Here is a 14,053-nt window from a genome sequence, read left to right on the forward strand (position 1 = left end):
GGCGGTGTCACCACATGGAGTGATATCCAGTAATTCTATTAATGTAAACTCACTTCAATTCAAAGATACTTTATTAATCCCAGAGGGAAATTAGAGAAATATAGATCAATGTGTAAATAAACATAACTCAAAGTGGAACAACAACAAAAATCACTAGGATTGATTTACAAAAATAACAAATATTAAATTCATAACAGAGGTACTTTGTTAAATGTGCTTCATTTCTTCTTTACAAACTTGTGAAGCGTTAGCACGTTTGTTTTGTACAAATCCAACTGAAATGCAGGCCAAACCATGAAAATATACTTTTTGAGTTTACCTGCTGCCTCCGTGGTCTCCTCTCACCTGAACCTTGGGTCCTGCAGCACAAGATCATAGTTTTAACCTAACCCTTACCAGAAAAGATGACTTAGAACCATTTTAATATCAATGATTTGTGGATTTTGCTCATCAAATCTTCTTTTCATTCATATTTGCAGCTTTTCTGAAACACAAAGAGACCCAACACAAACAGCAGCGACTGTAAACGAGCCAAGCTCTTTAATAAAACAGAAGTGATCCAATACGGAAGCAGAAGCATTTTATTATTTTATCACAAAGAAAAACTGAAGTGTCCCAACAGAGATCTCTGTTCATCATTATTTAACCAAATCTCCTGATTGGAAGTTCCTTTTAGTTGAGTCTGAACTAATATATCTGTTTTATTACCTTCTGTAAAAATCAGAGAGAACCAGACGTTCTGTAATATAAGTTTTAATATTTTAAATCACTTCTCGTCAATCCAATCAGACTCCTTTTCCGAGTTCTCCGGGAGCTTCAGTGTTTGATGGAATTATGATTTCTATGTCTGAACACAGACACAATAAAACATTTATGAACCATAATATTTAGTTCCATCATTAAACTCAGAACAGAGTCACAAAAACACAATCACTGATCTGGATGTTAACTGCTGAATGTGGTCGTCAACCGCTACTAAGATTAAATAAAGCTCAGAATAAAATAACCACAGTTGGCGGATGACTCCGCCCTTTTCTGCCTCATGTCAGACGGGGATGAGTCTGCATACAGAGTGGAGGTGGAAGGTCTGGCCTTCTGGTGCAACAGCAACCTGGAGCTGAATGCACAGAAGACAGTGGAGATGATTGTAGACTTCAGGAGAACGCCTGCTTCACTGCCTCCCATAACCCTGGCAGACACCCCCATCCCAGCCGTGGACTCCTTGGGACCGCCATCACTCATGAACCTGAATGGAAGACGTCCACCAGCTCCATCATCAGGACGGCCCAGCAGAGGAGAACAACTGAGAAAACTGCATAGCAACAATAGTTTTCTACGGCCATCATCGAGTCAGTCCTCACCCCCTCCGTGTCTGTGGGGTAGGCGGGGGCCACTGCCAGGGACAGAGACTGCAGCGTGCTCGGATGCAGAACACCTCCCGTACACCTCGAGGGTTCTGAGACCAGCGGGTCAGATGACAGCTGACCACTCCCACCCTGGTCATGGACAGGTAGATAAATGGTAAATGAGCCGCACTTGTGTAGCACCTTTCAGAGCCAGAGGACTCCAAAGCGCTTTACACTACAGTGCATCTACAATTCATCCATTCACACACACATTCACATGTTGGTGATGATGAGCCACGATGTAGCCACAGCTGGCGCCACCGGTCCCTCCGACCACCACCAGCAGGTAAGGCGGGTCGAGGTCTTGCCCAAGGACACAACGGCAGCATTCTCTGTCTAGACTAGAAGACGGACTAGAACCTCACGCCACAAAAACAGCTTCATGCTCTCTGCTGTAGGACTCCTGAACAACCAACAACCAGTTCAACCACACAGATCTGCACCAGTCGCCTACATTCCTACTTATGATTGTTTGTCTTACTGAGCTGATGATTTCTGATGTATGCTAACCTAGCTACAGCCTGTAGCATGTTTGCACCCTGCCACCAAAACAAAGTCCCAGTAGATGCGTCTCTCCTACAAGGCAACCAGCCTGATTCTGGTAGAGTCAGGAGAGTAAATGTTAACCAGGTCAACCAGGGGAAATAAACACTCACACTTTTAGTTTTAAATGCAACTATTAGCATCGAATCCTCCGTAGCCTTTAGCTTGTTGTTGTTTTTTCTACGTTCCTTCTGTGTTTTTATTTGTAATTTCTTGTTCTTTTCTTACACAGAAAACAACGGCTAGAGATACTGGCTGAAAGCCGTCAGGTAGAAACTCTGTTTTACTAAACTGTGCAAGGAAAGAACAAGAATCGGTTTAGCTTGCTGTTCGTCCTTTTCTGTCATGCTTTTGTTGGTATTTCCTCCCTCGTCTGTTGACAAAAGAAGTAAAAGACAGAAAACAATTCCCAAACAACAACAAGACTTTGGTGAAACAGGTGAGAACCTCGCCCACTTGGAGAACTGTAGCCCAGGTGTTCTCCACAGTAGAACGTTTAAATGAGTCCCACAAAACTGGACTTTAAAAAGTCAGTTTCAGTCCTAACTGGTTCCAGCAGAAGCTCCATTTGTAAACGTCACCATTTCTTCTGGAGTTTTCTAGTCATGACTAAGATCAAACACAGCTTAAATATTCTGGTTAGGTCTCCAGTTACCTGGTTAAACGGGGCGGCAGGGACTCAGTAGGTAGAGTGGGTAGTTGGTGGTTCAAAACCAGATCCCTCCTGGTCACTCTGCAATGTGCCCTTGAGCAAGACACTTACCACAGTGAGAATGAGTAATGGATTCTCTGTAAAGCAGCTTGGGCCTGAAAAGCCAAGAGAAATCGGATCTATACTTAATAATAATAATAATTAGCCTAAACAGAGCCAGCGTTTTAAAACTGATCACTAAGACTCTCATGCATGTTCCAATTTTATTCCAATTACACATTTCTTCCTGCAATTAATAAAGGACACGATGCACAGATAACAGGCAGCATGGTGGAGCACTGCTTGTGCTGCAAGTAAAAATATCACACCTTTGAATCCTGGATGCAGCCTTTCTGTGTGGAGTTAGCATGTTCTCCTCATGTGTGCATGAAGTTAGCATGTTCTCCTTATCCCCTTAGCATTCCAGAGTCCCGCCCATGGGACAAAACCTCATTGCATTCATTAAATCTGGAAATTTAAGGGGTTATGCATGCATGAAGTTAGCATGTTCCCCTCATGCATGCATTGAGTTAGCATGTCCTCATGCATGCATGGAGTTAGCATGTCCTCATGCATGCATGGAGTTAGCATGTCCTCATGCATGCATGGAGTTAGCATGTTCTACCAATGCATGTGTGGAGTTAGCACGTTCTCCTCATGTGTGCATGAAGTCAGCATGTTCTCCTTATCCCCTTAGCATTCCAGAGTCCCGCCCATGGGACAAAACCTCATTGCATTCATTAAATCTGGAAATTTAAGGGGTTATGCATGCATGAAGTTAGCATGTTCCCCTCATGCATGCATTGAGTTAGCATGTCCTCATGCATGCATGGAGTTAGCATGTTCCCCTCATGCGTGCATGGAGTTAGCATGTTCCCCTCATGCATGCATGGAGTTAGCATGTTCCCCTCATGCATGCATGGAGTTAGCATGTTCCCCTCATGCATGCATGGAGTTAGCATGTTCCCCTCATGCATGCATGGAGTTAGCATGTCCTCATGCATGCATTGAGTTAGCATGTCCTCATGCATGCATGGAGTTAGCATGTTCCCCTCATGCATGCATGGAGTTGGCATGTCCTCATGCATGCATGGAGTTAGCATTCACCTCTAGGTTCTCCGGTTTCCTCCCACAGACCAAAAACCTGCTTGTTAGTTGAAACTGAGTCGCTTTGTATAAAAGCAGCTGTAAAACAAAAATGGACCAGAACCACTGTTTTTTAAACTGTTACTTCTTTATATATTAAAATATTTGAAACAAGAACTCCTCCCTTTTACCCGGGACATCCTGCTCTACCTGTGAACTCGGCCCACATTAGGAAGTGTTTTTAAAGCAGAAGGATACTCCTGACTGCAGTTTTCTCTCAGAGTTGCAGCAGCAGCATGTTTGACGCTGAGGTCATTTACAGCGATGTCAAGTTCACCAAATCCAAGGACAGAGGTGAGTTCGCCTGCCTCGTAAAACTGGGTTTGTATGATTTTACTGAACGTTTGAGATTTTGTCCACGCGTCTCCCTTTCTGTGCAGAAGCTGTTTCTCTTTCAACCGACGACGCTTCCTCTGAAGTCAAGATTTTAAAAAAGCCAGGTTTGAAAACACAAGTATTTCTGACTTTAAACCGTCTGGAACGTCAGTGTGACTGCCTCAAAGAATCAAGCAGAGAAGAGTCTGAAGTAGTCGGTTGTTTTCTGTGCAGAAGCTGCGTCTCCTGCAGCCGACGCCACCACCTCTAGCATCAACCACTCAGATGAACGGCCGCCAGGTTTGGGAAAACATTTCTGCAGAAAATTCTCTTATTCGTAATAAACATTTGGTTTCTATTGGTGTCAAGTACTCTCTCTCTAACTGACAGCTCTTGGTTTTTGCAAATTTTGACAAAAAAAACGTCATTTCGTCACGCCTCAGCTGAAGAGGAGATGTGTGTTTTTTTGATTCAGTAAGGTGAACAGAAGTTTTCTCCTAACTTCCTGTTTGGTGGTTTGTTAAACAGTGTTCTGCTCGTCACGCCCTTCTTCCTCTGTGACAACCATGCCTCGGTTCACACTATGGCTGATCCTGCTCTAGTTTTGGTAAATTATTAACCCTTTGATGCATGAATTATGAAATCTTCAACCATGATTTTTTTAACAATTTTTTGCATTCATCTTTAGGTGTGAATGAAACAAATTTCATATTTACATAGTTTTTGTAAAATGTAATTCACAAATAATTTATTACATGTCCACCTCAGTGGACAGCGTGCAATCTGAACATGAAACATGTTGGCTTGACTTACTGAAGTACAAATGGAGGGGCTCAAATGCAATAAAGTCTTCAACAGCTGTGCTTAATAGCAAAAATAAATAAATAAATAATAATTTTAAGTACCTGTCTACTGTAGTGACCATTATGCATCAAAGGGTTAACGCTAGTCTTGATGATGTGATTAAAAACAAACTCAAGGCTTGAAGCTTCATCACTAAATGAATCCAGCGACTGCACGCCCCTCTCCCAGCCGGCAGTGGTTGTGAGTGATGGGTCAGACGCGGTGACGGCGCTTTTACGGGCCACGTGTGACTAAACTCGTACTAACCTGATTCAGTCTGTCTGAGACTATTTTGTCCTGTTTCAGTCTGTGCCCGCTGTTCAGCAGACAGTCAACTCTTTAAAAGCAGGAAGAGGTCAAAGGTCACCCCTACACTACTGGTCCTGCTGGTTCTTACTGTCTTGGGAGCAGCTGCTTATGCCGCCTATTTCAGTGAGTTTGAATACATTTCTTCGTACGAACTTTAAAAAACAACAGATTGGATTTACCTCTTGGCTCATGTTCCTGCGTGTCTACGCCTGAGTTAGAGAACCCAGCAACGGTCCAGGTTACAGGTACAGTAGCCCTAGCAGGGTATTCATGTTCCTGGTCACTTCCTCCAGCTCCTCCTGTCTGATCCCAAAGCATTCCTAGATAGAGAGATAGTCACAGAACAGGTAGAATACCTCCAACTAAATGGCATTTTACGCTCCGAGCAGGAAATGCCCAAAACACCTCCCCGAGGGGGGGGGGGCAACCTGACCTCACACCTAAATCATTTCTGCTAGCTGGGTCAACCCTGGGTCTCCCAGATGTCTGAGCCTGACTACTCAGAAAGAAACTTGCCTTGGCCTCTTGATTTCATTATCTCTTTCAGTTTCTACCAAAGATACTTAAACTTCTCCGCTGAGGTGGGGCTACCCTGTCCTGGAGTTAGAAACCCACCAGTTCTGAGCGAGAACCTTGACCTCAAGTGTGGCAGTTCTCGATCTCACCCCTTCTTCACAGCCAACTCTGCCCCCACCCAGCAGAGGCTGAAGGTTGTTTTATGACACTAAGTCAATCACATCATCCACGAAAAGCTTCCTCCTGCCACGATGCTCGACACCCTCGCCACCGCAGCGGTGCCTAGACATGCTGCCACGAACGGAGTCTGCGTGCAAACACAAGCCTACCCTACCCTGGCCCCTCGCCTCAGACAACTCCAGCAAAGAAGGGAGTGAATCCTTCAAAAGGACTCGGGTTTTTGAGCCATCGCTCTGTGTCAAGAGCTGGACCCGGTACCACCTCTTTGTAACCTTTTTCACAAGTGCTCATGTTTCCACAACAGGGGCAATGACATCAGTTTTTATGTCCAGGGTTCACCCTGCTAGCATGTCCACGTTGCCCCAGACCTTTCACAATGCTCTCCAAAGTTGTGGGTTGGTACTTTGACCCCACTGATACAGGCCCGACCTCCAGGGGCACACGCGTGGGTCGTGACCCCAGGTCAGGAGGATCCTGGGAACCGTCTGGACCAGATACCCTGGTTCGTTATCCATGAAAGTTCTCTTAAACCATGTCTTGTCTTCTCCTTTACCTTGGAATGATTGTTAGACCCTCCTTGAAACGGCTCCCTGTCCAGTACAGGACCACGGAACGGGTGCGGTACCTCGGTACATTTCTTTACTGTTACACCCAGGACTATAGAACCAGAGACTACCCGACCTTAGGCGCTTCGCTTCAGAGCTGGATTTTAAACCGAATCCGTTTCTAAAGTAGATGTTAACTTTTACCTGAACAGGCGCTGCGTCGACAGTTTCAGGTAGAACATATTTAGCAGAAGATGCACTAAAATAAGGACCGCACGTGTCTACAGAGATATCAGGCATGACTTTAAACAGTTTATGATGCTGGGAAAACTTGTTCTTTAACTAACAGTTCCTGTTTTATGAATCAGCTTTTCAAACTCTCCAAACCCTGAAGGAGGAGAATGAAGCTCTGAGGAGAAACATCTCAGGTGAGACCATCGAGTTTGAGAGAGTCCAGAAGGTTCAGTCTGGAGGTCTGATTCAGGACCATCAGGATGATTCAGTCTGAGACTCTCTGGATTAAATCAGTGTTTTATTTTAACAACCTTCTGTTCAGTGGACCCGATAACTGGTGCTGATCCGTTTTCTACAGTTCCTTCTTCCCCCTCTGATACCAGAGAAACTGTATTTTTATCTCTTTACAGAAACAAACTCAAGCAGCACAACGTCTTCTTCATGCCCAGTCTCTTCAACAAGCCCTCCACCTGCTACCTGCTCTCCAGCACAAAGTGAGTTCTGTCCTGTGATGATGTTACAGGAACAGGAAGTTAGATCGTAGCTGCAGGACACAAGGCGCCTCCTGCTGCCTCCAGATCCAGTCTGTTCTCCTCTCTAGATCACACGTGTGGAGAAGGCTGGGAGATACATGAAGGACAGTGTTATCACTTCAACACGAGTAGTCAGACGTGGCCCGAGAGCAGAAGGTCTTGTGAGGCTCTGGGAGCAGACCTGGTGAAGATCGACAGCAGAGAGGAGCAGGTATGAAACACTGCTGCAGGTTCATGTTCTCACAGATTTCATCATCATGTTTCTTCATCTGAGCTCAGAAACGTCTCGAGTCGTTCTCATCTGCTTGGTTCAGGAGTTCCTGGTGGGCAAGCTGGTGAACAGGACTACGGTGATTTGGGACTCGTTCTGGATCGGGCTGAGCTACTCGGTGGTAGGAGGATCATTTGTTTGGGTCGATAACTCTCCGCTGAACACAAGGTCTGACTCTTTTGAACATAGTTGATCCTTTTTAAATGATTAAAGCTACACAGCTTTAACGGGTTTATTATTCAGCCTGTGGGCTGGTGCACAGCCTGTCAACCAGACAAACGGGACTCACCCTAGCGGAAGCTGTGTGATGATGGAGAAGAAGAACAACACTGAAGATCTGAACTGGTGGTTTGACACAGACTGTAATAGTGTTCATAAAAGTATCTGTGAGAAACCAGCAGGAACTGGACCGAGTTCATCTGTTTGTGGCTGAAGTTCAGTTCAGTCTCTGGAGCAACCTGAGTCCAGGATCCAGGAGGAGCAGAGATGATGTTTGTAGAAAGTTCATCTCACAAACAGCTGAAGCTTCTTCCACATTTATTAAAAACCAGGGGCGTGTCCAGGGAGTGGCCTGGGGTAGCACATGCCACCCTTAGAATCTGATTGGCCACCCCAGGTGCCACCCCACTAAGTTCCAGTTTAAATTGACTTTACATTGTCGACAAAAGGCTTGGGTTGTAAACTCCAAAATAGTGTGTGGTTGCATGCACCTTTCACCTTGTTTTCCAGCCCAGGCATGTAGTATTAATATTATTTAATATTTTTTCATATTCACATACATAGTATTTAGAGTCCCACTCAACTCCAGTTGGTGGCAGTAATGCAACAAGAAGTGACTTGCTAACCACCACAAAGGTAGATGATGAAGAGGAAAAAAATGGTGATTGTGCAATGTGAAACTCAAAAATTCACTAGAAAGTGAATAAATAAATAAACCATTTGTGTAAATAAATAAATAAGCATAACCATTGGTGCCACCCATGAATAAACAAGTGCCCCACATGGGCCACCCCATTTTAAAAGTCCTGGACACGGCTCTGTTAAAAACGTGTAATTTTCTACTTTATTCTATCTGATGTGTTTTCTTATTAATCTGGTTATTAATGGCTGAAGGAACCAAAGTGTTATAAACATGTTTACAGCTGCTACCAAACATGTTATTAGCGTCACCTCCCTCCCTCTTAATCCTGTTTTCAGCCAGCTCTTTACTGCCCTCTAGTGGCGACAGTCAGAGAACACCATCAGGCAAATCTGTGTCACAATTTATTCCCATTTTTTTTATTTATTCACACTTGTTTCTTGTTTTGTTTTGTATTTTATTGCATTTGGAAGGATCTGTCGTGGGTCCAGGGGCACGGCTATGGGTGGGTCTGGGTGGTGCAGGGTGTTAGATAAAAACTGATATTAACATTATTGAACTAATATTAATGTCTTGACTGTTAAACATCTGGTGTCTTATTAAACGTAGCTTCATCCTGTCGATAGATACCAGGCTCCAGCAGGTCTTACAGGGAGGAGTAGATTTTACGAGGAGGACGACCTTGCCTTGGCACCGACCTTTAGCAGTAAAACTCCCTCGAGAAAGTCTAGCAACGGCTTTGTTGATTTAGGATGCACCTGGAGAAAGTTTAGTCTCCTTTTACTGCTTTCCCGCCTGAGAGTCTAAAGAATGTCAAAATGTGTGTGCGTTGATCTTTCTGTGTGCTTAATACCGCCCCCCCCCCCCCCCGCCTTCCTATATCATCATGTGATGTTGTGTGATGTCTGAAGTCTGTTGCATATCTGTGAGGGTAGCTGTGAAGTGCTTTTTTCTCCCTCCTCCCGAATCAGTTCCTCATGTAACCCTCTGATCTCTATTAAGGTAGCGCGACTCGGGGTTGCGAATGACCACAGTCACCAATTCTTGTCATGTGTCTTGCCCATGTATGTCTGATCTCTGAATTGTGTGTGCTGAAACTCTAATTTCCCTCTGGGATTAATAAAGTATCTTTGATTTGATTTTAATAAATGCTGTCGGAAGGCGTCAGCCTGATGAGAGTGAACTGCAACCCTTGACTGGTGTGTATTTTTCCTCTCCACTCTGCAAAGTCTAAATTGTTTATGGTATGGTACTGGTGTTGATCGATTGATAATTATAACCCCCTGTGCTTTAAACTTTCTCTAAGGTAATCTTGGATTGATGAAATTACCCAACATTTTTGGTGCCGTGACTCCGCCGTGCTGAGCCGAAAGTTGGGAGATCGCCTCCGGAGGGCCGACGTGGCGCCCCACTAAAGCCCGGAGGGCTGCGATTGCTCCTCCGGCCGGCTGCTTAGCTCCACAGGCGGTCTTCCGCTGAAGGCTCACGCGCGACAGACTGAGCGGGGCTCGAACCTGCAACCTTCCGATTACGGGGCGAGCACTTAACTCCTGTGCCACCGTCGCCCTCGAATACGTGAGCCTACCTTGTTAGTAAGGTGTGGCAGTGCCGGCAAACCAGTTCCATTTACTGGCCACAGAGATGTCAACATAAGGCAAAGTGTAAGCAGGTAAAATACCGTCATTGTTTATCACTCTCAAACCATGAAACACACACACACACACACACACACACACACACACACACACACTCGAGTCGCCCTGGCAGACGCGTCGCTGTCGAATAGCTTTATAAAAACATTACGTTTGAGGATAAAACTAAATCAGAACAGTTATGGAACGTTCTGCTCCTGATGCTGTTTAATCAGTCGTGCGAGTCTTTTTAGAATCATGTTGAGTCTCTAACAGCTTTAATAAATATTAATAAACATTAATAAATGGATCCAACATAGTTTCCTCTGCAGATGGAAGGAAGTTCAGCATTTCTTTAACTTATTTTAAATCATGGACTCTAGATTCATGACTGACGGCAGCGTCTGCTTCACCTTCCTGCTGTTTTATCACCACATTCATGTTCTCACCTTCTTCACAACTCTGTGGACGGATCATCATGGAAACGCTTCAGTCCGTTAGAAAAGTTCTGGTTTCTGAAGGGATCAAAAACGGTGAAATGGGTTCAGTTTGTTAATAATTTTCAAAGCTAAAACAACACGCTGCTTTTTAGAGACTTCCTGCTTCTTTAACCCTCCCACTGTCCTAATGGGTGTGACCCCGCGAGGACAGTTGACCATTGAGCAGGACTGATGGTTTATCCCTTGAGGTCCATTTGGCAGGAGTGAGGAGTGAGCACCACCTGCCAGGACCAAACTGTCCAGTGTTTCCGCTGGTAAGGGTACACGCTCCGATTTCATTAAAACCACTAAAGTCTGATTGTGTGTACCTTCCCTCTGAAGTGGTCTGCAAACTCCTCACAGAGAGAGTTTGATGGTGTTTTCTGAGATGCATCAGGAGTATTGTTAAAAACTCTATTGACAGTGGAAAACAGGACTTTAGGATTATTTTTATTTTCTGAGATGATTTGGGAAAAGTATGCATACCTTGAGTTCCTTACTGCGTTGTTGTATGACTTTAGTTTCTCTGTATATCTGATAGTTTATAGTGATTTGGTTTTTCCTCCATTTTCTCTCTGCCACCCTGCAGTTCCTCTTTTGTATTGTGAGAGCTTCATTTCTCCATAGGAATGTGAGTCTAGGCTGTATCTTTTTAATTATGTTGTGAAGCCAGATGGTCAAGGGTGGACCGAAGCTGCTAATAAAATCGTTCACTATATATATACATATGTATATATACGTATATATATACATATGTATATATATATATATATATATATATATATATATATATATACATATGTATATATACGTATATATATACATATGTATATATATATATATATATATACGTATATATATACGTATATATATATATATATATATATATATATATATACGTATATATATATATATACGTATATATACATATGTATATATACGTATATATATACATATGTATATATACGTATATATATACATATGTATATATACGTATATATATACATATGTATATATATATATATATATATATATATATATATATATATATATATATATATATATACATATGTATATATACGTATATATATACATATGTATATATATATATATATATATATATATATATATACATATGTATATATATACGTATATATACATATGTATATATATATATATATATATATATATATACATATGTATATATATATACGTATATATACATATGTATATATATATATATATATATATATATATATATACATATGTATATATATATGTATATATACATATGTATATATATATATATATATATATATATATATATATATATATATATATATACATATGTATATATATACGTATATATACATATGTATATATATATATATATATATATATACGTATATATATACGTATATATACATATGTATATATATATATATATATATATATACGTATATATACATATGTATATATGTATATATATATATATATATATATATGTATATATGTACATATGTATATATATATATATATATATATATATATATATATATATATATGTACATATGTATATATATATATGTACATATGTATATATATATATATATATATATATATATATATACATATATGTATATATGTGGGAATCGGTGGCTGACTAAATACTTTTTTGCCCCACTGTATATATATATATATATATACATATATTTTTTTTTTACCGTGTCCTGTCTGGCTGTGAAGCAAACAGAATTGATGTCTGAATGCTGGTAACAAGCCTTACAGATTTACTCTCAGGTGGAGCATCAAAGCGTCTGATTTTAATGTCACGCCTGATACTTAAAACTTTATTGTTGTTGTTTTTGAATGCTTTGTAATTCCGACAAGACACGAGTCAGAGGTGAAAGAGAAAGGAAAAGACAAATGGTGGGGAGATAGGGGGGAAGGGGTGGGGGGTTCCACAAAAATAAACAATAATTAACAAGAGTCTGCTTCTAGATCTGCAGAAAGAGAAAAAAATGGGACACACAACAATAGATCAGGAGCAAACTATCACTGCGTTAACCTGATGATGAAATATAAAATCAAACAATTTTTTACAGAAATCAATATGCAAGCAGCATTCCTTGTATGTGTGTGTGTGTGTGTGTGTAGCTGGGTTGAGCAGGTGCCAAAGGCCCATCTGTGTCATGACCTCAGTAACATGGCCGCCGCTAAGTTATCCTAATCCTAGAGTCCTACTGCCCTCTAGTGGGAGGAGTCTGATCACCTCATCACCCTTTTCTATTTAAATTAGTGACACACATCCATTCTCCTTCATCACTGGTTAAATACGTTTTCTGTGAACTAAAGATTCAGTCTGTCAGGATGGAGGCTTAGTGATGCTCTTTGACCTTCAGCACAGCTGGAAGTGGCTCAGATGTCACCTGTCTGGGGCACCTCCCTCTGCTGGCTTTGTGGATTGGGCAGCCGACTCCATGCAGGATGAACTAACGTGGAGTTCAAGGTTCAGAGCCAAGGTGTTCTTCATGCAACCTTCTCAGAAAGTCAGGTCTCAGTGACTGTGGACCTCTTCTATTCCCTCTGAGTAAAAGTCCAGTAAAAACAGCAGATCTGCTCTGATGTTACAGTCCTGCTGACACTCTAGCTACACGACCCTCTGCAGGAATTCATCTTTGGTGGCTTCCTCTGCGATCTGTGTGGGAAGAGATTCTTCAGTCATCTTCACATGGACACATGCATCCATCTCGACGGTGTTTTCACTTGGTGTGGTTTCTCTAAGCAGAGCATCAGCAAACACGTGTTTTCCTGGAGTGTAGATGAAGTCATGTTCATCAGTGTTTTGTAAGAGCGTAGAGACCATAGCTAGTGACTGAAGATGGACCAGACGGCTGAGCCTCCATCAGTAAACCCTGCCGGGCATCAGAGTCACACTGATGGTAGAAATCACAACATGTCTGCTTTCTTCCCTTTTCATACTTCCTGCTTAATCTGCGTCCGTCCCTGACTTCAGGAAGATGGTTAAAACCAGACAGCAACTTCTCAGACTCACAGCAGGAAGTCAGCTGAAGCTGATGCAACCTACTCTGGTGTGAAGTTCATCAGACCAGCGAGCACAGGTGAAAGGAGCAGAATAGGTCTAAACTTTAATCAGCATAAATCTGCAGCTCACTGGTTGTTTTGTGTTTATCCGGCAAACGTTCCTTCATCAGCCGACACCACCTACTCTTAAATCATGATATCCCACAAAGAACCAGGAGGTCGGTAAAAACCAGACAAGGAAACGCTCTGATGACCTCAAGCAGCAAGAAAAACGATCATCTCTGTTTAAAAAGATTCTTTAATCATACAAAAAATCTGATCAATAAGATAAAATAGAAACTTCACTAAAGAATATTTAAAACTAAAAAATATTTATTTTTTAACAAGAAGTTCCTCGTATTCCTAATCTTTCCTATTTCTACCTAATCCAATCAGAACTAAGCTGATTGGTTGGACCACTTCCGGTCGGTAACAAGATGGCGCCTGTGCTTGGCTTAGCCGCGGTCA

General features: G+C 42.0%; 1 protein-coding gene and 1 long non-coding RNA gene across 3 annotated transcripts in view; one reads left to right on the forward strand and one right to left on the reverse strand.

The window, feature by feature from the left end:
- Positions 1 to 3,754: 3,754 nt before the first annotated feature.
- On the forward strand, positions 3,755 to 9,558 carry LOC107394921 (C-type lectin domain family 4 member E). Its single transcript, XM_015974136.3, has 9 exons — positions 3,755 to 4,080; positions 4,167 to 4,226; positions 4,336 to 4,401; positions 5,251 to 5,376; positions 6,863 to 6,922; positions 7,139 to 7,222; positions 7,330 to 7,472; positions 7,576 to 7,700; positions 7,776 to 9,558. The coding sequence occupies exons 1-9, from the start codon at positions 4,023 to 4,025 to the stop codon at positions 7,963 to 7,965; spliced, it is 912 nt and encodes a 303-aa protein (XP_015829622.1). The 5' UTR covers positions 3,755 to 4,022; the 3' UTR covers positions 7,966 to 9,558.
- The window catches only part of LOC139064228 (uncharacterized), a 67,753-nt gene continuing 59,019 nt past the window's right edge, over positions 5,320 to 14,053 (reverse strand). The window contains exon 5 of one of the 2 annotated variants that reach the window (XR_011517307.1): positions 5,320 to 5,573. This is a non-coding gene — a long non-coding RNA (uncharacterized lncRNA). Of the gene's footprint in view, positions 5,574 to 9,243; positions 10,538 to 14,053 lie in introns of those variants that run through there. The other variant, XR_011517306.1, reaches the window with a different exon arrangement.

This window comes from Nothobranchius furzeri, chromosome 19, assembly GCF_043380555.1.
Source record: "Nothobranchius furzeri strain GRZ-AD chromosome 19, NfurGRZ-RIMD1, whole genome shotgun sequence".
NCBI lineage: Eukaryota > Metazoa > Chordata > Actinopteri > Cyprinodontiformes > Nothobranchiidae > Nothobranchius > Nothobranchius furzeri.

What these genes read in the sequence shown, in the direction of transcription:
- LOC107394921 (XM_015974136.3), top strand. Translation starts at nt 4,023, where the DNA reads ATGTTTGACGCTGAGGTCATTTACAGCGATGTCAAGTTCACCAAATCC. An exon ending in CACCAAATCCAAGGACAGAG is followed by an intron (nt 4,081 to 4,166) that starts GTGAGTTCGCCT and finishes CTTTCTGTGCAG; the next exon opens with AAGCTGTTTCTCTTTCAACC. An exon ending in TGCTTATGCCGCCTATTTCA is followed by an intron (nt 5,377 to 6,862) that starts GTGAGTTTGAAT and finishes TTTATGAATCAG; the next exon opens with CTTTTCAAACTCTCCAAACC.